The following is a 23186-nucleotide window of genomic DNA, read 5'->3' on the forward strand; positions in this document are numbered from 1 at the left end:
AAACAATTAAAGATTAGGGTAAAAGCTATATAGGAGCTCGGCTGAGCTACTCATTGGGCCAAGAGTTGGTGCTGCTAAAAAGATATGAATATTCAACGTTGGAATCAGGCCACTGTACTTCAAGGCAAAATGACTTTGGTGGCTGACTGACTTCAGTGATGATGGTCCTCACACATCTTTGAGACTTTCTTACGGACATAAATCTCACGGACCGGATCACCTGCGTGATCCTTGAGCTCCCACTCACCAATGCCATACGACTCGGGTGCTCTTTTCACACCACGGCCGCCTCCCCCAACGATCAAATTGCCTGGGCGGTAGTTGGGGTCATTGTTCATGCGGCGGATTGCTGAGACATGGATCTGAGCTTCATTCGGAATATCGCGAACCTCTCCACAGGGAAGTGGCCACCGGATAGGCTTCCATGAGCCATCCTTCTGAAGGTCCATCCGACGGAAAGGAAGATACTCCATCAACTTCCATGTGAGGACTGACATGGCTGGCAGCCCCATGTTGAACTCCAGACAATCGTGCAGCAAGCCTTCGGTGCTTGAACAAAGCAGAGCCTCCCTGAAGTTGCGGCTCGATTCCGAGTTCCCTTCATTCGCATATGGACGGAACCTGGAAGGCTGACCGTCTTCTGCGTTGTTATGCACAGGGTCCCGACAGAAGTCGCTATTGCGATTCCAGTTAATTGTTTTTTCATGGATCGGAGTATATTCTCCGTCGAATTCCTCACAGCACTCGAATTGTTTCAGTTTCCGGGGGTCGAACTGCAGCCCCGCACGTTGTGCTTCCTGGACCATCCACACTAATGGAGCATGGCTCAGTGGCCAAACTTCATCTTCGCCTAGCTTCCAGCCCCCTCCAATATCCGCATGACCGCCCGGGAACCAGACCTCCTGGATGTCTTGCCCACCATCCTCATCGTCATCCATAGCGGCCCGCACCACTGCTTCAGGTCCTTGTAGTGATAGTCCCGAATTGCCGCTCCGAATTGAATGGAGGTCCTCTGTGGAAGCCGCCATGTCGGGCACGGCAAGGCTGAGCTTTCGATTAGGGCTGGGCGAGATGTGAGCACGGTATCGATGCGCATCATGGAGGTCTTCACGAGAGCAGTTAGTGCTGCGATAGACCGACTCCGTTTCCTCGTGATCGCGTCTTGAGTGATGCTGCGTTTCCTCGTCAACCTCCTTGTTGCCGTTGGCGTCATTTACTGTAATGGCGGGAACATTATTGGGGTCATTGTTGTGGTCATGCCTTTCGGCCGGATGACGAAGGTGATGAAGCTTCTTGCGCCCCCATAGGTGAGCATCTCTCTTTTTCTTCGCAGCCCAGGGTCTCACTTCCGATATCAAGTCCTGACGAAACTTGGCTCGCCGTTCGTCGATACCGACCGCATGTCGAATCACCCTGGCTGAGCTACGAGCGGTATAAGGGAATTTGCTTCTTTGCATCCACGCTGACTCGAAACGTGGTACACTGTTGACGGTGTCGAATAGACCCATGAACCTGATCCTACTAATCGGTCGGCTGAACGTTTCGCGGAACGCTTTCATGTATCGGAAGAGTTTCTTCTTTTCCTCGCGCTCTTCGTCTGTGTCATCCCGTCGCTGCTGCCATTTGGCAAAGGTCTTCCATGCAAAGCGGATCAGTTCTTCGTTACCAGCCTCAAGCAAGCCTATATAATCAAGCATCTCGGCCAGGAAGCGCGCGATATATGCTCCTCTGCTGAATCCGATGAAGTAGATATCGTCGCCGGGAGAATAGTAACGCATCAGAAACTTGTACCCGCCCATGACATGCTGATCAAAGGAGGAGCCAATTGCAGAATCCTTGGCCTTCAAGTAGGCTGATCTGATTCTTTGGTAACGACCATGGCTGGTGAGAGAATGGGTTGTCACGTAGGTTCCAATTCCCGGTTGGTAATAGTGAAACTGATGACTCTTGCTGCGATCGAGCATCTTTTCGCCCGAGCAAAATTAATAGTGAGCCAACAGTGTCGGTTATCACAAACTCCTTTTGTGGTGGGACACATCTAAAGATCGAACTTACCCGAAAGATCTTGAGGACATTGCTGTCCGATTCATCCCCACAGAACTTATTGCCAGTTCCATCGAAGCACAGAACAAAATGTTTCGGCACAGGGGCCGGGCCGATCCCCATTGGTACACCTTCCATGGTTCCAAGGTAAACGAAGGAATCGCATACAATTCACTGGTCGCGATTCACCGCCAATACGAGAAAAGGGGGTGGATGGTTGAGGCAGATTGATCGCAGGTAAAGCAAACGCGGGGGGGGGGGGGGGGCGTTACTGCTGTATATACACACGCGTGGGTAACAATACTGGAAGCCAAGGCACGTAGATGCCGGGAATCTGTGGCCCTACAGCGCGTGGATCTTCATGGTTGAAGAGTGTGTGACGCTGCAGTGAGACCGGAACTTGGATTTTTGGGGTTCCTGCAGCCTCAGGCTCTTGGAAGATACGTCAAATCCAATCCGATTTTTCTGGGTGGATCCGAGAATGGGGGTTGGTCAAGGCAGAGCTGAGACGCATTCCTCTGAATGCTGCCTCTGCGTCGGGTTGACCCCTTTTGTGACGACGTGCAGCGGCTGCCCCCCGATCGCCTTACCAGTCCTCTATTTGCTTATTGACCAGGATGGCGGTATACTAAGTTTTTGACGGAACACAGGCCGACTCCCTAGCCAGCCTGGGCGCGTGTCAGCTGCGGTTCAAGCGGCCAGCACTGACATGGCACGTTCATTTATGCCTACAGGACAATCACGAACTGCTAAGCTTGTCCACTGGTAATCGCAGAGCACCCAGCTCGTCATTCTGTGCGGACGCTAGTCTAGCACGAGGCGGAGGGAGATCTTGTGCGTTCCGGTGTCGACTCTCCAGATTCCCGTGCTCCCATAGGGACAAATCGATACCGAAGATCATTCTCGGTCAACATACACACTCTCCTACCCTCGCTCAGCGGCACCCGCGTCAAGATCCTACGAGTATTATCTTTACGGGATAGAGCATATCTCATAGACGGGGTTGCCGCTCGGAAGATTGGCAAGTGTCAATCAGTTCATGACTCACTCGATGTGACGGCGTGACGAAAATCCTATGAGTCTGAAGGATCCCATCGATGTCTAGCTGTGCAAGAGGCGGATGATCCCTCCCAATTTTGCCCTTGGCGGAGCGCACACTCTACCAATGGAATCAATGGGCAAGACACCAGTGTACTAGCATTTAGGTGAAATCATGAGAAACCTGACGAAGTCTCTTGCATACCTCGCTGATACTCATTTTTGGAGCTTTCACTAAAGACTATCTGGACCATCAGAGTCTAACTGGCCTCTTACAGGCTCGGAAGACTCAGTTCCTGCTGGAATTGTGAGATTTTCTGACGTGCAGGTGGTCTGGTCATCCATCCTTGCTCAGGCCCACAGTATCCGGAGGAGATTGGCTGATAAGAACCATAAACCGGGACCTAAGCGAGGGACGAGGGGTAGTGGCTTGTGTATCTCCATTAGCGATGAACAGGGCGATCCCGGGCCCCTGCTTACTGTGCGAATGTTAGCATGCAATGTGTTACTTCGCTGCCAGGGGCATAACATGGAACGAGGTTTGCTTCACGATCCAGTCTTTCCTCTTCTTTTCAATTGCTCACAGCAGAGTGTTGACTTCCCTCGAAATGAGCTGAGGATTGTGGATTCTAGGTTGTGGTGGGCGTGGAGACCGATCACAGCTGGACGATTGACTAATTTGATGCTTACCCACACGATCTCAACTAATCTTACCAAGTAGTCCTGCCAGCTGCGGGGCCTGACGGCCTGGGGCCGCCATGAACCACTCGGCAACACCCGATCGCAACCACTGGCTGGCCCAAACTCCTCTACTCTAGTCTTTAGTCTCTAGTTCTACTTCTCCACTCCATTTCCCAACCCCCTGCAGAGATTCGAAGAAAAAGTTTACACCCTTCATCCACTGAATATCCGACAGCAGACTCCTTTCCCGCGTCGATGCGGTTGGTCTGGTCGATCTTTGCCTAATCTTGTATGCACTCTCTGTCCTAATGAGGAATGGCTGGGCTATACTTTAGCTAGCCTTGAGGCCGAGCGTGCTGAAGGCTGCAAGCCTGTCTTCTCCTTCGACCCCTTTGCTTAACACTTCGTGAGGCCAGCTGAACTCTGTGCTCACCACACAGATCCCAACTGATTGATTGGAAACCGGGGTACCGAATTAAAGGTCCATCGATAGCGATCTTCGCATCTCCCTAATACTACGCAGGATCGAAATACACGAGTGAATTCGGTCACCACGATAACTCGCAGACTCAAAGCTTGACATAGTGGTCTCGTGACGCACGAGCGATTTGTGATGAGACACCCAGGGAAATACTTCCTTTTGAGTGTGATATATTCTCCGACTGTGTACTCCGTACTTACGGTCAGAAGTGACCAATCTCACGAATGCAGGGATGACGCAAAAGGAATTGTCGCGAAAATCTTTCCGCTCGCCCGTACTGGACTGGTAGCTACGGCCTGAATGGCTCTCTAGATCAAGCTCTCTTCTACTAGAGACTCGGTACTTTCATTTGCGAAGGTGAGATGAGGATGACCCCCTTGTGCGAACGCGTGGGTACCCTCTGGTCCGTCTTCGATGGAATCCCCACCCACACGCAGCCTTGGATCCTCAATTGGGGATTCATTCCTGAGGCTTTCAATCTTCAATAGAATAGTATGATTACGGATGTTTCCAGGAAAAGTGGTGTCGCCCTCCAGAAAGATTCAAACTTTCTCAATCGTGCTTACACAGTTACAGCTACCACATCTCTTCCTCTGCATGAGTTCTGTGCTTCCTTACACCGTAAAAGGATTGTCACAGCCAAGTGGCTCAGAACGCATAAATCGGTGAGGGATCGTCGTATGAGAAGTGGGCCTATCAGCTAGGACGTGAGATTTTCAGTCAGCTCTCCATCTTTCTACGTGAGACGGCACCAATCTTCTTCTTTGGGTTTGTGGTACGGAATCGATCTCCACTATGTCTGTCCGATCGTCTATGGGTCGCCAATAGAGATTCATGTGTATAGCGCAGAGCTTGGACCAGGAGTCCAGTACAATTGCTATCTTACGATTGGCGACCCGAAGCCCAGGTGGAGACCTGATCCCCTTTCAAGTTCCAGCTCCATAGTGTCGTTGCAAGGATCTTGGCATCGACAATCCATCCTGCAGATTCTTTTTCAGAGCTTGCTTAGGGATAGAAGATCACGAATTGCGATCAGCCATAGATACTCAGCCAATCGGTGCGTCCACCCCCCCCTTCGATGAACTTACTCGATCAGGACTTCCTCTTCCAGACCCTCGCTTGCTATTCCTTCTCATCTACTTCCATCGAAGGCATGTATGGCGTACGGAGGGATCCCGCTCCCATCAGCCGTCCTACTTACCTACTGAAGCCAGCCCAAGCTCGGGTCCAGCCACTTGACAAAATACTGCACAGCTTTGCGACCGGATTTTCAGGACAATCGTATTCCTGCATCTTTCATTGGGCCGCATTGAGATACTGCGTAGGACAGCTGAACCACGTTTGACTCCACATCATGCCCCCTTTGGCATTCTGTGGAACCCCACTCTGCTGTGCATTTAGCTTCAGCCCAAGACATCCGACAAATTGTGCTACGCGCGGAACCCGGGCGATAGATCGAATCATTGATGACATCTAGGAAATACGGCACCTATGCAGTGGCGAGCCAGCGACATCTCCCCTGATTGTGTCATTAGTATTGTTGTGTTAGGATTCGATGCACGGGCTCCACAAATTGGCTGGCACGGTCAATAGCAGACAGCCCCCCATGCAGTGCCTGGTTCAAAGCCTTTAGTATTTTGGACATATCAAAAGCGTGGGCACTTGCTGTCAATTACAGTTTCTCTCCTTCTTGTCCCCATCTTCGGCTCTTGCCAACTGCTCCTTATTTCTTCTTGCTCTGGTTTCACATTTTGTTGTAATACATCTTTATATCATATAATCATAATGTTGCGTCGATTCTCTAGCACGTTTAAGAAGGGAAAGGGAGAGCGCGAGTCGAAGCCGAACGGCACTCAGACTAATGGGACGAAGCGTCAATCCAAGGTCTCGTCGGCGCCTAAGTCATCATCGGACGAGAGCCACAATGAGCCACGCTACGAGAAGCAAGACAAGCACGACGACGGCCTGTCTGCCTTTGAACGATATGCCCAGGTTTTGCACGCTTCGCGACGCCCTTTGCCTAACCAGAATGGCGATGGAACCTACGTCGAACAGGAGCACTCGAGCGGGTTGTTCTCGGACTTGCGAACGCTGGGTTTCAAGGACGTCGGTACCTTGAAGGACCTGATCAAGAACAAGGCCAAGGGCGAGTTTATCGACGATAAAACTATGCTTATGGAGCGGATCATTCAGGTGAGAACACCGAACACTCGCGCATCTGGTGACATGGCGTGGTTTGTTTGCTGACATGCATGTGCTTCCCCCCTTCAGCTCGTCAGCAGTTTGCCCGGAAACTCGAAGACTCGAGTCGATCTCACAAATGCCTTCCTGGATGAGCTCTGGGGCTCATTGCCTCATCCTCCTCTCTCGTAAGTCCAGCGCTTGCAAAGCCAATGCCACAAATGCAGCTCGTCTGACAGCCGGCGGGCAGTTACATGGGTAATGAATACGCATACCGCTCCGCCGACGGCTCTAACAACAACCCAACCCTTCCATGGTTGGGCGCTGCAAACACGCCTTACGCTCGCTCGATCGCTCCCTTGACAATTCAGCCCGGTGGACTTCCTGATGCAGGCCTCGTGTTTGACTGTCTGTTTGCGCGCGAAAAATTTACCCCTCACCCGAACAAGGTCTCGAGTCTTTTCTTCGATTGGGCCTCGTTGATCATCCACGGTTCGTCCCGAGTTTCGACACTGCCACTTACTTTATCTTGACCTTGCTAATTGGGTGCAGATATCTTCCAGACAGACTACAGACAGCCCCACCTCAACAAGACCTCCGCATATCTCGATCTTTCCATTCTTTATGGTGACACCAAGGACGACCAGGATCTTGTCCGTACCTTCAAAGATGGAAAGTTGAAGCCGGACACCTTCTCGGAGCAGCGTTTGCAAGCTTTCCCAGCGGCCTGTAGTGTTCTGATGGTTATGCTGAGCAGGTAAAGTGGACTGAACCTCGACTCTACCGTGCCACTCTTAATGATCGCAATGCAATAGATTCCACAACTATGTCGTTGAGGAGCTGGCGGCTATCAACGAAAATGGACGCTTCACTAAGCCACGCGACGGTCTTCCTGAAGAGCAGGCTCAAAAGGCGTGGGCTAAGTACGACGAGGACCTGTTCCAGACTGGTCGACTGTATGTGAAACCGTGGAAGGCTTCTGTTTAACTCTTTACTAACCAGACTTAGCGTCACATGTGGTCTGTTCATCAACATCACCCTGTACGATTACCTCCGTACCATTGTCAACTTGAACCGGAGCAACAGCACTTGGTGCTTGGTGAGTTGCAAGCGTCGAGCTTCTGTTTACCCTGAGCTCGATCTAACAGAGAACAGGATCCCCGCGCCCAGATGGAGGGCAGCAAGATTACTCCCTCTGGTCTAGGAAACCAGTGCTCCATTGAGTTCAACTTGGCTTACCGCTGGCACTCTGCTATCAGTGCTGGGGACGAGAGGTGGACCGAGCAGGTCTACGAAGAACTCATGGGCAAGCCTGCCGAGGAAGTCACCCTTCCCGAACTCCTGATGGGCCTCCACAAGTACGAACAGACCATTCCGAAGGACCCCAGCCAGCGTACTTTTGCTGGCCTGAAGCGACAGGAAGATGGAACATTCAAGGACGAAGAACTTGTACACATTCTCACTACTGCTATTGAGGATGTTGCGAGTAAGTCATGCCAGTCTGTAAGCTAGTGGGTAAACCATGAACTAACCGCTACATACAGGCTCCTTCGGCGCCCGCAACGTTCCCAAGGTCCTGAAGTCTGTTGAGATCTTGGGTATCGAGCAAGGCCGTAAGTGGAACGTCGGATCTCTCAATGAATTCCGCAAGTTCTTCAACTTGAAGCCTTATGAAACTTTTGAGGAGATCAACTCAGATCCTGATGTTGCTGATGCCCTTCGTCATTTGTACGAGCACCCTGACTACGTTGAGCTCTACCCTGGTATTGTCTCAGAGGAAGCCAAGGAGCCCATGATTCCTGGAGTCGGCATCGCTCCTACCTACACAATTTCTCGTGCCGTGTTATCCGACGCCGTGGCTCTGGTCCGTGGTGACAGGTACTACACTGTAAGTGTTTCTACTGGATGTCGATCTTGATGTCACATTGATTAATGGTGGATGCAGATTGACTACAACGCCCGAAACCTCACCAATTGGGGCTACAATGAGGTCCGTTACGATCTCAATATCAATCAGGGATGTGTGTTCTACAAGCTGGCGACACGAGTCTTCCCCAATTGGTTCAAGGGAGACTCTATCTATGCTCATTACCCGATGACGATTCCGAGTGAGAACCGGAACATCATGAAGAACCTGGGTCGTGAAGCCGATTACTCCTATGACCAGCCCCGGTACACCGATCCTACGCCGTCTTTGCTGTCTTATGATAACGTCAAGTTGGCCTTGGACTATGGCAAGGACTTCCGGGTGATCTGGGGTGGTTTGACTTCCGTTCACGCCGGCAACGGAGGTACCGACTTCTGGAGCAAGTCTCTCGACAATGATCAGTGGCGTACGAACATCAAGGAGTTCTACGAAGACGCCACTCTCAAATTGATTCGAGAGAAATCATGCAACCTTGCGGGCAGACAGCAGGTGGACATTGCTAGAGAGTGAGTGGCCTTGCATACGTAAAGATTCCTTGGCTGATCATTCACAGTGTTGGAAACCTCGTTCCCGTGCACTTCGTTTCGAAGATCTTCTCTCTGCCTCTGAAGACCAACAGTCACCCACGTGGCGTCTACTCTGAACATGAACTTTTCATGATTCTGGCAGTGTTATACAATTCTATCTTCTTCGATGTGGACCTAATGAAGTCCTTCTCCCTTCACCGGGCAGCCCAAGCTGTCTCTCAGGAACTGGGTCGACTCGTTGAGGGACACGTCAAGTCTATCAACTCCCCCGGTTTCCTTTCCGGTATCATTGACAGCTTCCGTGATGATCATAATGCTCTGAAGGATTATGGTGACCAGCTCATCAAGCGCCTTCTTGAGAGCGGTCACGGAGTCTCTGAAGTTACATGGGGGCAAATCCTGCCAGCAGCTGTGGAGATCGTGCACAGCCAAGCTCAGATGGTGAGTTGTCTTTAACAAAACTGTCATTCTTTGGTTGCATGCTGATTCTTGCAGTTCACCCAAATCATCCATTTCTACCTGACGGAGGGCAAGGATCATCTTTCTGCAATCAACCATCTGGCCAAGCAGGACTCCCTGGATGCTAATGATAAGTTGGCACGCTACTGCCTGGAGGCAGTCCGCCTGAACGGCAATCTGGGAACCTACCGCGAGGCCCAGACTAACATCACCTTGTCCGATGATAATGGTTCTGTCCACCTCAAGCAAGGCGACAAGGTTTTCGTCGGTTCCGTGAGTTCTTTATTTGATTGGCTTGTAAACTTTAGCATAGCAACTAACAACCCACAGCGGGGAGCCAACCGCGATCCCATCGCCTTCCCCTCTCCTGACGAAGTCCGCCTCGACCGCCCAATCGACTCTTACCTTGACTTCGGCATCGGACCACAGAGCGGCCTGGGCAAGGAGGCTACACTGATTGCGGTGACCGCTATGGTGCGCGTTGTTGCCCGGTTGGACAACCTTCGCCCTGCCCCTGGTGCACAAGGATTGTTGAAGAAGATCCCTCAAAAGGGTGGTTACTCGGTATATCTTCGCGAGGATCATGGCGCCTACTCGCCATTCCCGACCAGTAAGTGTATCGACTTGGCTGTGTATGACCGGGACTAATTTGTCTTTAACTACAGCCTACAAGGTTCATTTCAGCGGGGTCGTGCCTGCTCCTAAGCGGCAGGTCACTTCTGTTTGATTGATCTTACGGACTAAATTGATACCTCTAATCTGGTTTTGCATGTTTCGTATCTTGAGATATCCTTTCGTGCGTGGAAGTATGGTTATTATTTTGTCCTGTTATAATTAGGTTTCTGATTTGTTTTTTTTTTGGGAATTTGAAGCGCCTTGGGCATCCCGCTGAGGCAGTCAGTCCGTCCCATGCCGATAAGACGAGATAAGCAAAGACAAGCTAGCTCTGTTCGGAAGTTTGTTTGAGACCATTCAGCTTCAAGTACCGTAGACAAAGAACCTTGACAATCAAGGTGAGTAAGAATCTAGAAACACGTTGCATCGCACAGTGGACTTTTGCATCCAAAGTTACACAGGGGCAAGACTTGTTCCAGGTCCTTAAGGTAGATTTTATAGCTGGGTAGAAGCTTGCTCACCGCTCGGCCCCGCCGCGCATTATGTTCTGTCACCGCCCAAGCCCATCTGCCGCGCATCGCATCGCATCGCATCGCTTCTACCCAGCAGCTTCTCTCTACCTAAACCATCACCTTCCCACCCATCCACGTCTAAATCAAGAAACAAGCGAACCATGCCTCCCAAAGCGCCCAAAGGCGAATACATCGAGACAGTACGTCCAACCGCCGAGTATCCAATCCACAAGCAAACCCCCTTCCAAACAACCCTCCAAACCCCTCATACTACAACCACCCATCCATCCCCACCTCCTCCAAAACTCACCCCCCCTCCAACCCACCGAACACCCCATCTAAAGCAAAAAAACAAAAACACAGGACACAGGCAACAAAATCTCACGCCGCAGCCTCATTCATGGCACGCAACATATAATCCTAGGCGGCAAGACGGTGATCCAATCCGACGCGGTAATCCGCGGCGACCTGTACCGCTCCTCCTCCTCCTCCTCCTCCACAACAACAACAACAACAACAACGTCAGGCCAAGGCCACAAGCCAACCTCCTCGACGTCCTCCACCACTGCCAACAACAACAATAACCCATCCGTGGCCATCACAATCGGCCGGTACAGCTACATCTCACGACAGGCGATCCTGCGCCCGCCGTCGCGGCTGCACCGCGGCGTGTACTCGTTCTACCCGCTTAAGATCGGCGACCACGTGTTCGTGGGCGAGCGCGCCGTCGTCGAGGCCGCCTCCGTCGGTAACCACGTGCATATCGGTCGGGATGCCGTCGTCGGGTCCATGGCTATCTTGAAGGATAATGCCTATGTCCTTGACGGGGCGGTCGTTGCCCCGGGGATGGTTGTGCCGAGTTGGTGTGTGGTTGGGGGTGCGCCTGCCCGGATTGTTGGGGAGGTGGGCGAGGGGTATGGGGTTGAGGGTGGGGAGGGCGGGTTAGCGAGGGAGAGATATCGGGTTGTTGGGCGGTGATTTATTGTTTATTTTCTGGGTGTGTCTGGATGGATGGATGGTGGATGGTTATGTGTGCTCCTTACGTGTGGTTTGACTCTTGTGATGATATCTATACCCCTAATGTATGTTTATGTCTTCATTTCCTGTATAGTCGGTCTTGATATAATAGAATAAGGCAAAGGCGTGAGTTGGTTTAGAGGAGTCGGTCATCAAGTAATCATGGGAGTGTGGACTGTTTCAAGTTCCCAAAGAGCCCAGCAAAAAGCAAAAAATTGGCTGTCGTAATGCGTAGCAAAAGTCAGAGATGAATGGGCTACAGGTCAAACCGGTTGAGGCGGTCCTCCTTGCCCGAATATTCCTGTCCCGCCTCCGTGCGAGCCATATCATTAATCCACCGCTTGTTTGGCTTCACTTCCTCTGACTTGGAGAGCTTCGAGGCGAGGTAGAGCCAGTTCAGCGCGTTACCGACCGTGCTCACTTCGTCGCAAACGTGCTCCAGTGCGTAGTTGTGCATCCGCTCGTACAGCTCGTTATCCGTGCATAGCTGGAACAGATGCTCCGCCACGGCATCGGTGTCACCAACTTCCACCAGGAACCCGTTCTTTTTGTCGGCCACCTGCAGCGGGATTCCTCCCGCCTTAGTGGCGATCACTGGTTTGCCCTTGTGGATGGCCTCCGAGACCTTGACTTCGAATCCTTCCCGCGTCGACAGCTGCAACGCGACCTTGGCTTTCGAGAGCAGCGCATTCAGTACCTGATCCGATGGTCCGAGGCGTACGACGCAGACGTTATCGGCAATGTCGGAGAGGTTCTTCTCGATGTGCGACAGGGTAGCGTCGTAGATCAGCGAGCCGTCGGGATCGTCGACGGAGCCATGTCCGCAGATCAGGAGCTTGGGCGGCTTTCTGTCGGGAAGGGAGGCCGTGAACCGGTGGTGGAACTTCTTGTATGACTCCACAACGTCGATGATACCCTTGGAGGGGTCGAATCTGGCAATTTGGACGATGTATTCATCTACATGCATCAGTCAGTAGAGCCTCCATTGTGATTGAGAGCCTTCTGCCTTACCTTCAGGGAAGTTGATTGTGAGCATGCCTGAATTCCTGCACATCGAGTTGAAGATGCGACCATAGAAGGCGACGTCCCACTCCTGCATGTTCTTGTTCAGGCCATCCAACCTGCACTAATGATTAGCAGCAGGTAGTTGCATTTGAGGAAATTAACTGACCAGTCTGTCGAAGCAGGCATGTATCCCACTTTCTCGGAGGGCACATCTTCCGGAACGAAGATGCTCACAGGGTGGCTGATGAAAAGGTCCGCTTGTTGAATTTGCTTCCACATCCATCCCCAGGTTTCCGCCTGTGGTGAGCCCTTCTGCGCAATGAGGTCGCTTCGAATTTGGATATGGCTTCGGAAGATGATCGGCCTGTCGGGTGCCATCTTCTTGGCAATAGGGATCAAAGCAGGCATTTGTGGATCGTCGATGATGATCACATCCGCACCACCCTCCGAGGGATGGCGTAGAGGACCTCCCGGGCTGAGCCAGTAGCGTTTCGCATTTTCATCAACCCAGTCAATGACTTTGTCCCAGTCCTCCTGACTCAAACGCTCATCCGGAGCTGCGACTCCTTGCAGGATGTTGTGATTGGTCTTGGTGATGCGGAAAACGCCTGGTCTAGGCTTCGGTACATACCTGGTTGGTTTCAAAATCAGTCATCTTTCAACAAACATGGACTGTCTCTGGGCGCCTTACCATTTAATATCGGTACCCAAGGAATAGGAGAACCTTGCAAGTGCATGTCTCATGAGGGCTACACCACCACCTTGAGGGGTGGCACTGAAGAACGCGACCTTGGTTTTCCTCTCCTTGAGATCGGAAGCATAATACTGAACCGCATCCCAGGTCTTCTGTGTAACCGTTTTCTGGAAATCCTGTAGGCTTGTCAAACGCACGTGGAAGGCAGTGTCAACCTCTACCAAGCCCAAGAATCCGACTTGCAGCAAGGGAATGTTTTCTGGACCGAATAGTCTTGAGATACTGTGAGCATACGCGTAGATATCGAGTAGGGCGCTGGGCGTACCTAACACATTTTCGCCCCATGGATTCTGCTTGTTCGTCGACACTCTTGATTTCCCAGCCGGTAGACTTGCGAATCGGATGGTTGGAGACGTTGTCAGTGCCGATGCTGCTTTCTTCGGGCAAGACCAATGGAATGATATCGAGCTTCGCCCAGAGTTTGGAACAAAGAGTCGGGCACTTCTTCGCCACGCTTGTCGGCATGGCTAAACCAATGAACTTCTCGAGGCGCTCTTCGCTGTACTTGCGTAGGTTAATCAGAACATAGTCCACAATCTGTATACAAAGAGATTCATCGCCATCGGCGCTGAGATCATCTTGAACGAAGTCGAGAAGGTAGGTCGCATCACGGATCGCAATGGCTACTGTTGCTCCATCATCATCGAACAAAATCGAGAGACCAGCGTAGATAGTCTAAAGGATCTCGTCAATGAAATGATCGAATCTCATCACCTCGTCAAGAACTGTTCGTACCTTTGATGGGGGAGCCTCCCAGGAATATTTCTTGAAGTGGTGAGACACCTGCTGTTCATGGACTGAGGAGCGACGGCGGAAGAGTCGGGTAACCATGTTGATGGCGATAATGGGGGGATAAAGAGAATGAAGAAGTTGGTCGGAAATATCAGCTCGAAACACCAGGGTGTCTGCGCAGTCTTATGAAGGAATAGTAGTCTGGAGAAAAAAATAAAAAAAAGAACCAAAAGCTTTGTGCTACGACCCAGAGATCGTAAGACCGACCATGTGCGAACGAGCTATGGTGGGATGACCTCACCAGTGTTGCCATGACGTATTGTATACACAAAGGTACCGCCGCCAGCCGATTATCACTGTGCCTGACGTTCCATATACGACAATGGCAGATCGGATGTTATTAATCCTGGTCGTTCGGGCTTGTGCTTTCCGGTTGTGTCCATTTGTATTCGTTTGTGTCGGTTGTGACAATGTATATCAGGATTCAGTGGTGAATACTATGCCAATGCGGAGAGATCCGATAGGTGTTTCTGTCCAACACTCCACATCCGGGATAAAGAAGAAGCTGGGGTGGATCGGATCCAGCATGGTCAGATTCTTGTTTAGATGGAGTCATTGGTACTTACCTGTATACAGCCTCGGTTAAACAGCTTCCGTTCTTTCCTCATCTTTCCTCCTTTCTCTAGCCTCCTTCTTTCCCCTGGAAGGTCACATAGCAAGACGCAAAGACAATGAGTGAACAATAAATGATTGTATGAGAGTCTGAAACAGCCGAAGTGCTTGGCGCGGGGGGGTGGGCGCTTAGTCATCGGATAGCCCCTTTTACGAAAGGCGCTCGAGCTTTGCGTGAGGGAAAGCAAGCAAGTTGGAAGGAGAATCGTTCCTCGTGTGGATCGCGAACCCTGAATTTCTTATTGCTGCGCTCTCTCTTTCTGATCAGTCACTCCTGTCGAATCGACCTTTCACCCCTGCTGGCCTTGTCAGTCGGTGTGCCGCTCATTCATTCATTCATTCATTCGTTCATTCATTCATTCCCTTCCTCACTCACTCTCCCTACAACTTTCTGTTGGCCTCGCTGCCTTCCCCCACCCCTCCTTCTCTCCTCCCTCCAGGTAAGTTCTGTATGTCTTGTTTACCTTGCGTACTTGGGCGCATCCTCAATTCTGGGGGTTCTGTACCCTGTTGGCCCGGACGGAAAAGTAATTGACCCTCCGGTTGTCCTTCGCTCGCTGTCCTCTTCCCTCGTTTTCTCCTCCCTCCACAACCCCCCTCTCTTAATAACGCAATCTCTCTTTTCAGCAACCGCAGCTTAGGATTCCCACTCCGATCGCGATTTTGTCGTCCAGCCATCGCGAACGATTTCGCCACATAATATCAACCATATCTTAATCGCTTCGCCAGTCTGCGACCGTTAGGGGTCGCTTGTCGCGTGTCACAATGGGTGCTTCCGTGTCTAAGATAATGGGGAAGATTTTCGGCACCAAGGAGATGCGAATCTTGATGCTGGGTTTGGATGCAGCTGGAAAAACCAGTGAGACACCTTGCTGAACGTTCTTTGCCAGCTGAATAAATAATTGGACTAATCACGGTGTCAACAGCAATTCTCTACAAATTGAAACTCACCAATCAGGATGTCACCACGATTCCCACCGTCGGCTTCAACGTCGAGAGCGTTACATATAAAAATGTCAAGTTCAACGTCTGGGATGTCGGTGGTCAGGACAAGATTCGGCCTCTATGGAGACACTACTATTCCGGTACGACTTTTTGCACGGAGCAGCTGGTTTCGAGGATATCCGATGCTAATGCTGTTTGCTCTGGACAGGTACACAAGGCCTGATTTTCGTCGTTGACTCCAGCGACACCGCTCGGATGGAAGAGGCTCGCTCCGAGCTTCACAAGATCATCAACGATCGTGAAATGAAGGATGCGTTGCTGCTTGTCTTCGCCAACAAGCAGGATGTTCAGGGCCGTATGTATTCCCTCCGGTCTATTTGGACGTCGAGTGCTGATCATTCTTGTCCCGCAGATATGAGTCCTGAAGATGTCACCCAGGCACTGCAACTCACCAAGCTCAAGGACAAGCTATGGTATGTTGCGCCCAGTGTCGCAACGGAGGGCACTGGTATTTTCGAGGGTCTCGTAAGTTCATATTGTCCATCCCCGTCCTCATGGCAGGGCTAACCTTTCATTCTCGCAGGCTTGGCTCTCCAACAACGTCAAAACCCAACCTCAGAAATAAACCATCCTCACGCCGACCGCTAAACCCTGCAGTCGTGATTCTGGAGGTTCATCCAGCGCCGCCTCTCGTGTACAACATAATCCATTCCGCCCAAACCGAATCAGTTGGCACCTCTTCGATTCACGTCCGCCTTGATGACAGAAGACGCAGCATTTGAACCCTGTGTTTCTTTTCTTTTTCTCCTGCGCATGCCTCTTCCGCCCTTTCATACTTCATCTTTTCATGATATCCCTCACTGTTCCGATGCGGGTCATTTCTATACAAAACCCCCCCTAATAATACTCTTACCATCTCTTATTCTGTTTTTGACCTTGGCCCTTCTCCACACCTTCACCTCGTCACCACCCCGTGTCTCCGTTGATGTGTAGAAACATTTTCAAAATAGAAGGGAAAAACTTTGGACCAGCACATACATGCATTCCGCATATATATCGCCTATTTAATGATGTCTTTGTTCTTGGTTTGCTCTTTTTGTGTTCTCGTCGCTGCTAGAGATTAGGAAAAGAAACATGAGATTTAAAACCAACCTGAATGATGTCTGACGTACCATTGACGTGGTATACCTTTGTATGTAATGATTATGGTGGTTAAGGTAGGTAAGTTGCAGGGGGGCATCAAGCCACTCACGACCCAGGCATGTGACTCGCTTCGTATCAGGCACCGATCTAGACTCTTCTTCCCCGCCCATCAGGGAATGTCCTGGACACATCAGCCCATGCCGCACAGGATTCATGTTTCAGGTCGGAGTTTTGACCGCGGAAAGCGGAGGGGAAGGCTTCCGGTTAACATGGTTTGTTTACAGCGTTGTTTGCAAGAGTAGTATCTTGTTGAGTATGCTGGGTGTGGTGTAAAGGATCTTGGGTGTGGCGTTCTGTCTCGCGCCTTTTCCTAGATCCAACACCGGGAGGTTTTTATCAGGTCGCCTAGTGGATTGCGCTTCAAAGACGGCATGCTTGCGATGGTGCGAGCAATGATAGGCGTGCTTTGCATAGCTAAGAGGGCAATGGTTGAAGGAAGGGTACCTGGATTTTCCACACGAGGTCGCTTCCCCAAGGTCCTCGGGATCCTCTTTCATAAATTTAGACAGTTTGCATTTGGTTTTACTGTACAAACATTTCTTCGAATAAATGGCTCGATCATATTTTGCTAACACTGTACAATTTTTGAAAAAGAAAAACCATATGTTAAATAAGTGGTATCCTAAACACACAAGTTTGTCGTCACGTTCGTTCATCACTCCACGCTCATTGTTGAAATCGACTGGAGTCGGAGCCTTCTTTTGTGTAAAGGACTCCTGGTTGGGTTGAGGGTTGCTTTTGGTTTATTTACAGCTGACCGGGCCAGATGTCGTCGGCGATCTCACGGACAAGCTTCAGCTTGGCGATCATACCGTCGCGGTCGATGGCGTTGCCCTCTCTGTGACTGGCGAAGCCGCACTGAGGGCTGACGCCGACCTGATTGAGGGCCTGCTCCAGGGAGATCTTGTTGCCTTCGGCGATGAACTTGGCAGCATCGTACACGCGCTTCTTCATCTCCTCCTTGTCTTCGAGCTTGGCGAACTTGCTGGTCACGACACCCAGGATCACGTTCTTGTGGGTGGGGAGCTCCTTCAGGGGCTCGAAGCCACCGGCACGGGGTGTGTCATACTCGAGGTAGTAGGTGTCAATGTTGAGCTCCTTGAAGAGCTTGGTGGCGATGCGGTCATAGCCACCCTCGGAGAAGTGACGGCTGCCGACGAAGTTACCACGGCAAAGGTGGACACCGATGTGCATGTCAGCGGGACGCTTGGCGACACAGTCGTTGTACAGCTTGATGTACTGCTCGAAGGTCTCATCAGCGGAGCGCACGTTCAGGGGATCTTCCTTCCAGCCAGCGAGCATCTTCTCGGAACAGAAGTCTATTGTTGACAGTCAGTTCTATGCTTCCCATTATTGTTCATCGTCCAGGTAGGCCTTACAAGCCAGGTTGGGGTCGTCGAACTGAACATTTCTGCAACCAGCGTCATACAGGATCTGCAGCTCAGCCTGGACGGCCTTGGCGATGTCGCCAAAGTATTCCTCATCAGAACTGTAGACATCCTTGGGGTAGGCCTTGCCCTCCTTGTACCGCAAGTGGTACCAGTTGGGAGCAGCGAGGGTGATCTTCAAGTTCTTGACTTCGTCGGCAGGAACTACGCTGGCCAGGTACTTGAACTCATCGACATAGGTGCTGCCAACGTGCTTGATCTTGCCGGTGCACAGGACGGTCTCTCCGGGCTTGTGGCCGGCCTCAAGGAAAGCAGCGACATCAGGCGCATACGGACGGAAAATATCAGCGTCGAACTCAGTCACTTCGTCGAATCCTTCTAAGCCAGGGAAGAAAGTACCCCAGAACACTATTTGAGGGAGTATATGGTCAACGCTTGTTATGTGATCAAAGTCTCTACGGCAGGAAGATGTGACTCACTGTGTCTGCGGTACTCTCCGTCAGAGATGGCAGCATAGCCTAGTTTCTTCTGCGTTTCCGCGACATCCTTGATGTCTTTGTTCTCAATGGCATCCAGCTCAGCCTTGGAGGCTTCGCCCTTCTCGAAAGCAATTTTGGTCTTCAAGAGATCATCTGTTCGGAGTAAAGAACCCAGGTGCTCAGCACGAAAAGGGGGATTGCGGTGGAGTTGAGGGGCCATTGTGTTGCAAGGAAAATCCAGGAACTGAGACGTTAGGTGAAGCCACTTGCTGCTGAGTTGCACACGGTGAGACTTACTTAGAGCAGGGCAACGAAGACACGAAAGTAACAACAGTCAAGAGGCGTAGGTGAAGGGACAAAGAGAAGAGTGAGGGGCACACAACTCTTTTCAAGGCGAGACTGAGAGGCCGAAGTCCGGAGCAGGAGGAACCATCTGTTCAGCTTGCGCCCCACTGGCCCTGTCCAAGTCTCTCCACCAGAGTCCTAGATCCCCGGCTCCTGTCGGTCCCTTTCTGTCGGCTATACTTTGTTTCGGCACCGGGCATAGAATCGCGACTTCACCGGCCGGGTCTCATACTATCAGGTCCTCGCGGAATCAGGCTCTCTTCAACCTCATCAATATCCTTCTGCTTCTTAGTAGAAAGCAGAATAGGTTTAATTAGAGCCATGTAGAGGCCTCGGGAAGGGGATCCAAGAATCATGATTGCAAATAGAGTGGCGGAAGCTTTGATCGACCAGTGTGGGGCACAGCATTGATACTGTAAGGCCTGACTCAGCGAGAGGCATGCATTTCAGGCAATTCCACCAGTTGTCGCAATATTATTAGGGACTATGGCCGCGTCTGAGTCGCATGCATAATGCAGAAGCTCGCATCTAGCTAATCGATATTGCAGCAAAGAGTGCATCTCTTCATAACGACTTGCAGCATCGGATGATGGCAAACAGGAGAGGGAAGCGTCGACGTCTTCTGGTGCGGGGAGACGCTAAAGGCTGGATTTCTCCACACTTGGTCTGTTTCAGGTAAGGCTGCTTTTGCCGAGCATCCAGAATTCGACTGTCACTCAACATCCCTAACGGTCGAATACACTACTTAGACATCTTCACTGTATAATGAGAGGCCTGATATATCCGCAGAGTATAATTTGTCTACTGCCAGAGTATCTGACACCATTTACATTGAAGGCCTGTAAGAAGAAACCGCTCCAAAACTCTCCTTATCGCCTCAAAACTTGAGCTTCGAAGCTGTGGGGAACCCCGGCACTTGAAAACATCTCCAATTCCCGATCTATTGCTTCTTCACCGCCTGCCGTTACCGGATATATTGCATGGTAGTATCCATACTTGTCTGGATTCATTGTCAGGGTCATCAATATCTCTATTATAATCTTCAGATCCTAGCGTTCGAAATCGTCGAAGCGCAAGTGTTGGAAACTCACTTTTGAGATGTGAATCTTCTTCAAGGATAGTTCCCCTTCCCAGCCGTTCGAATGATGGCTTCGCAGCTGTCGTGTCTCGAAAAGTTGCCGAACGAAATTCTGGATGAGATTGTGAGCTATCTTCCAGTTACTACTCCCTCGGAATCCAAACTCCATCATCAACCAGGGATATGTCTCACAGCTTCCGATACTCAAAATCTCAAGAATGTTGCACAAGTATCCTCCCGGCTGCTCGAGCTCGTACGACCCAGACTCTACGGGCATTCTCGATTCCATCTTGACGATCTGTATGACTTTCTAGATTTTGTGTCAACGCATGAACTAGAACGCTATATAGTCTCGCTTGTCGTGCTCGTGGAGAATGGCTCTCCGCGTGACTTGGACACCAACCGGTTGCTTCGACTTCTGTCCAACCTTAACCCATTGCGGATCACCGTCCTCGCACCACCTTCGCGAATAGGAACCATGTTGAGCACCAAAGCCCCGGACGAGCATAGCTGGGCTTTCCAGATATCTCATCAGTTATTGCAATGGGAGCGGGGCACGCTGCCTGAATCTTCAGTCCTCACGACTAAACCTTCATGCAGCCCGCTGGATCAGAGAACATACTCGTCTCTGAGTTTTAATGAGGGATCCTCTCTCAGAGCGTACGCACATTACGAGTACTTTCTGTTTGAGGTTCCGTCAGTACTTGGTAAATGGGGCACCACGGCTTCAATGGGTGCCGAGGAAGAGAAATTGTCTATATCCAACGCACTCCAGCACTTGACATCGTTCAGCTACACCGCCATCTTTCCCTTTTATAACCACGTGAAGTTGGTACTAGATGCCCTGGAACTTATGACGAATCTACAATCTTTTACCATACAGTTGGCCCCGTGTGCAGATGATACAGCCATTGATCTGACCAATAGAGGCCCAATTGATCCCAATGACCCATGGATGGAGCTAGCTACGGGCTACGATATAATTGCCCATTCCATCATTGAACTGGGTCGTAGCGCTTCACTTGTTCATTTCCGCACCCTTGATTATCAGAACGATGCCCTGCGTGTCGAACTACACCAGGCGCTGGGTGCACAGTTTAAGGGTACGGAATGGTTACCGAATGGCCGTGGAGCATGGAACAGGACAGTGTTGGATGGAGAGATTATAAACCAAACCTCGAATACTGGCGCTTGATGAGAAGCTCAACTTGAATATCGAAATAAACTTGGGATATAGAATAAGACTTTTGCAATGTAGCAATCCTTCACTGTTCACTTATGTCATCTCCCAGTGGAGTCTCTCGGCTTATACCTATCTGACCGACTCTCCATGCCTCGGTATGTTTTCTATGTCAGTATTCATCTGCCTCTGTGCTCATACTATTTATCGAGTTATATAGATCATTTCTATAATACATCTTTCCCTCCTGCTATTGTCTCGTTTTCGTCGCCAGCTGAGACCGTCTGGCACCAAAATGGAGCACGAGCATTTAGTGCCTTAAATTCCAGGCTTCCAAATCTGCGGCAATCTAATCTCGAAAGCTTTGGTAGCCAGACTCATCCGTAACTAACCAACATCACTGTATACACTTTCGTGGTCTCTTAGCTAGAACGCGACCTCTTGGTGAGCGCGGGAAACTGTACGCTCTGCAAGCTTATGATATTTGTACCAACTGACTTACTGTAGCACGGTTTGTTTGTATGCACTATAAGTATACTCGTCAGCGGTCAAGTCGCTATTAATTCGACCAACCATGGATCCTGCAAGTAATTCATATGCAGTTGAGCCTGCATACCCTGTTCTAGCCCACAATCTTCTGGCTTGTGGAAATACAAGAAGCAATGCTCCTCAACCTACGCATGAGACAGATTTAAGTCATTCCGCACACAAGGCCGAGTCCTGGAAACTCCAGGCGGATATCGATGCTGGACTGCAAGCATCCCCAGACAGCGTATTCCGTCCTGGGTCTGTAATCGGATTTTCACGGCTCCGAAACAAGGGTAGTGAAGACACAGAAGACGATGAGTATATAGGCCAGGTAAGAGCAGGCCAACCCCAGCACGACTCAAATCGCACCACCTATGCTCCCTATCCCCTCATGCAGAGGCATCTCATTCGAACGTCAAACCCCAATGCACCGAAGTCCACCCTGAGCACTCATCGGTCATCCCAATCCAAAGACCGCCCCTTCGTCCACGCACACTTCAATATTAGACCTCACAGACTGACCCTCCAACAGCTCCCCCGAGCCCTCCTAACAGCCCACCTCGTTCACCAAGCCCGCACCCCCAACAACCCCAGCCCAACCACAGTCTTCATCATCCACCCAGCTACATTCAACGCCTTCTCCCCAAGAAAGCTCCTCGCCTCCCTCCTCCACAGCACCGTCACCACAAACCACGAACCTCTGACCCGCGACACCGCAATCGCCTGCCTGAACCGCGTACAACTCTTCCCAGTCTTCGACCTCAACGCCGCAACGCAAGCCATCCACGAAGTCACGGCATCCGTAACAGCCGGCAGCCACGAGTCCTCGCAGCAAAGAACGATCTTGCTCGTCGCCGGGCTCGACAACCTCGCCGAGGGCGTCGTACGCACATCCAACGCAGCGAGAGGCGCGGCGGCGCTGACGACTGCACTACGCACCCTGACGCACTTGACCCGCACGCAGTCTTCAACAGCGTCGGTGCTGCTAGTAAATACGAGTGGGCTTGGCACCGCAGCGACTACCAACAGTGCCAATTACGCGAGCGGGCCGATGCGTGATGAGTTGTTGAGCGGGCAGGGTAGTGGCAGTAGTGGCATCTTTTCTGCGTTTGCGGGGAATATGGCGGGTTTGTTTCCGAGCTTGTTAACGAGGACGTTGGATCAGGGGGTTGATACGCATCTTTTGGTGTCGACTATCACGGGAGTGGGGATGGTGGTGGAGGTGGTTAAGGATCGTGCTGGGGAGGGGGTTGGGAAGTGGTGTGTTTGGAAGGAGATGAGGACAGGTCCCAGGTGATCGTCAGCTATTGGGGGTTATTAGGTGCTACAATGTGTGGAGCTGCGATGGAAAAATGGTATCAAGAATGCACACGGGATGCAAATGGTCTATCATCAT

At 51.1% G+C, this 23186-nt stretch overlaps 8 protein-coding genes across 8 annotated transcripts; 5 read left to right on the forward strand and 3 right to left on the reverse strand.

Moving 5' to 3' along the window:
* Positions 1–16: 16 nt before the first annotated feature.
* On the reverse strand, positions 17–2280 carry BO97DRAFT_468296 (T6SS phospholipase effector Tle1-like catalytic domain-containing protein). The gene is made up of 2 exons (XM_025699724.1): positions 2056–2280; positions 17–1964 (listed from the first exon to the last, which is right to left on the reverse strand). The coding sequence occupies exons 1-2, from the start codon at positions 2179–2181 to the stop codon at positions 153–155; spliced, it is 1938 nt and encodes a 645-aa protein (XP_025554503.1). The 5' UTR covers positions 2182–2280; the 3' UTR covers positions 17–152.
* Positions 2281–2369: 89 nt separating this feature from the next.
* BO97DRAFT_403352 (uncharacterized protein) lies at positions 2370–2715 on the forward strand. The gene has a single exon (XM_025694717.1). The coding sequence runs from the start codon at positions 2525–2527 to the stop codon at positions 2681–2683; it is 159 nt and encodes a 52-aa protein (XP_025554504.1). The 5' UTR covers positions 2370–2524; the 3' UTR covers positions 2684–2715.
* Positions 2716–5878: 3163 nt separating this feature from the next.
* BO97DRAFT_475743 (peroxidase/cytochrome P450 family protein) lies at positions 5879–10259 on the forward strand. The gene is made up of 13 exons (XM_025700435.1): positions 5879–6436; positions 6515–6612; positions 6675–6916; positions 6977–7181; positions 7240–7380; positions 7433–7523; positions 7580–7910; positions 7969–8312; positions 8370–8857; positions 8905–9319; positions 9374–9610; positions 9668–9947; positions 10003–10259. The coding sequence occupies exons 1-13, from the start codon at positions 6029–6031 to the stop codon at positions 10062–10064; spliced, it is 3342 nt and encodes a 1113-aa protein (XP_025554505.1). The 5' UTR covers positions 5879–6028; the 3' UTR covers positions 10065–10259.
* Positions 10260–10438: 179 nt separating this feature from the next.
* BO97DRAFT_440770 (dynactin subunit 5) lies at positions 10439–11442 on the forward strand (the record flags this gene model as incomplete). Its single annotated transcript, XM_025698107.1, has 2 exons — positions 10439–10664; positions 10828–11442. The coding sequence occupies exons 1-2, from the start codon at positions 10626–10628 to the stop codon at positions 11440–11442; spliced, it is 654 nt and encodes a 217-aa protein (XP_025554506.1). The 5' UTR covers positions 10439–10625.
* Positions 11443–11737: 295 nt separating this feature from the next.
* Positions 11738–14071, reverse strand: ccg9 (putative trehalose synthase (Ccg-9); the record flags this gene model as incomplete). Its single annotated transcript, XM_025691516.1, has 6 exons — positions 11738–12438; positions 12493–12602; positions 12653–13117; positions 13178–13453; positions 13506–13915; positions 13976–14071. The coding sequence occupies 6 exons, from the start codon at positions 14069–14071 to the stop codon at positions 11738–11740; spliced, it is 2058 nt and encodes a 685-aa protein (XP_025554507.1).
* Positions 14072–15409: 1338 nt separating this feature from the next.
* On the forward strand, positions 15410–16214 carry BO97DRAFT_338725 (ADP-ribosylation factor family protein; the record flags this gene model as incomplete). Its single annotated transcript, XM_025691530.1, has 5 exons — positions 15410–15503; positions 15571–15729; positions 15798–15944; positions 16002–16114; positions 16173–16214. 5 exons carry the CDS (start codon positions 15410–15412, stop codon positions 16212–16214), a joined length of 555 nt encoding a protein of 184 aa, XP_025554508.1.
* Positions 16215–17451: 1237 nt separating this feature from the next.
* Positions 17452–19191, reverse strand: BO97DRAFT_209708 (cobalamin-independent methionine synthase II family protein). Its single transcript, XM_025690562.1, has 4 exons — positions 18957–19191; positions 18660–18903; positions 18172–18588; positions 17452–18111 (listed from the first exon to the last, which is right to left on the reverse strand). The coding sequence occupies exons 2-4, from the start codon at positions 18877–18879 to the stop codon at positions 17540–17542; spliced, it is 1209 nt and encodes a 402-aa protein (XP_025554509.1). The 5' UTR covers positions 18880–18903; positions 18957–19191; the 3' UTR covers positions 17452–17539.
* An 854-nt stretch (positions 19192–20045) lies between these two features.
* Positions 20046–23087, forward strand: BO97DRAFT_468302 (F-box domain protein; the record flags this gene model as incomplete). The annotated part of the gene is made up of 4 exons (XM_025699725.1): positions 20046–21229; positions 21282–21420; positions 21808–22121; positions 22323–23087. The coding sequence occupies exons 1-4, from the start codon at positions 20147–20149 to the stop codon at positions 23085–23087; spliced, it is 2301 nt and encodes a 766-aa protein (XP_025554510.1). The 5' UTR covers positions 20046–20146.
* Positions 23088–23186: the final 99 nt, after the last annotated feature.

The sequence above is a fragment of the Aspergillus homomorphus genome, assembly GCF_003184865.1.
Source record: "Aspergillus homomorphus CBS 101889 unplaced genomic scaffold BO97scaffold_5, whole genome shotgun sequence".
NCBI classification, from domain to species: domain Eukaryota; kingdom Fungi; phylum Ascomycota; class Eurotiomycetes; order Eurotiales; family Aspergillaceae; genus Aspergillus; species Aspergillus homomorphus.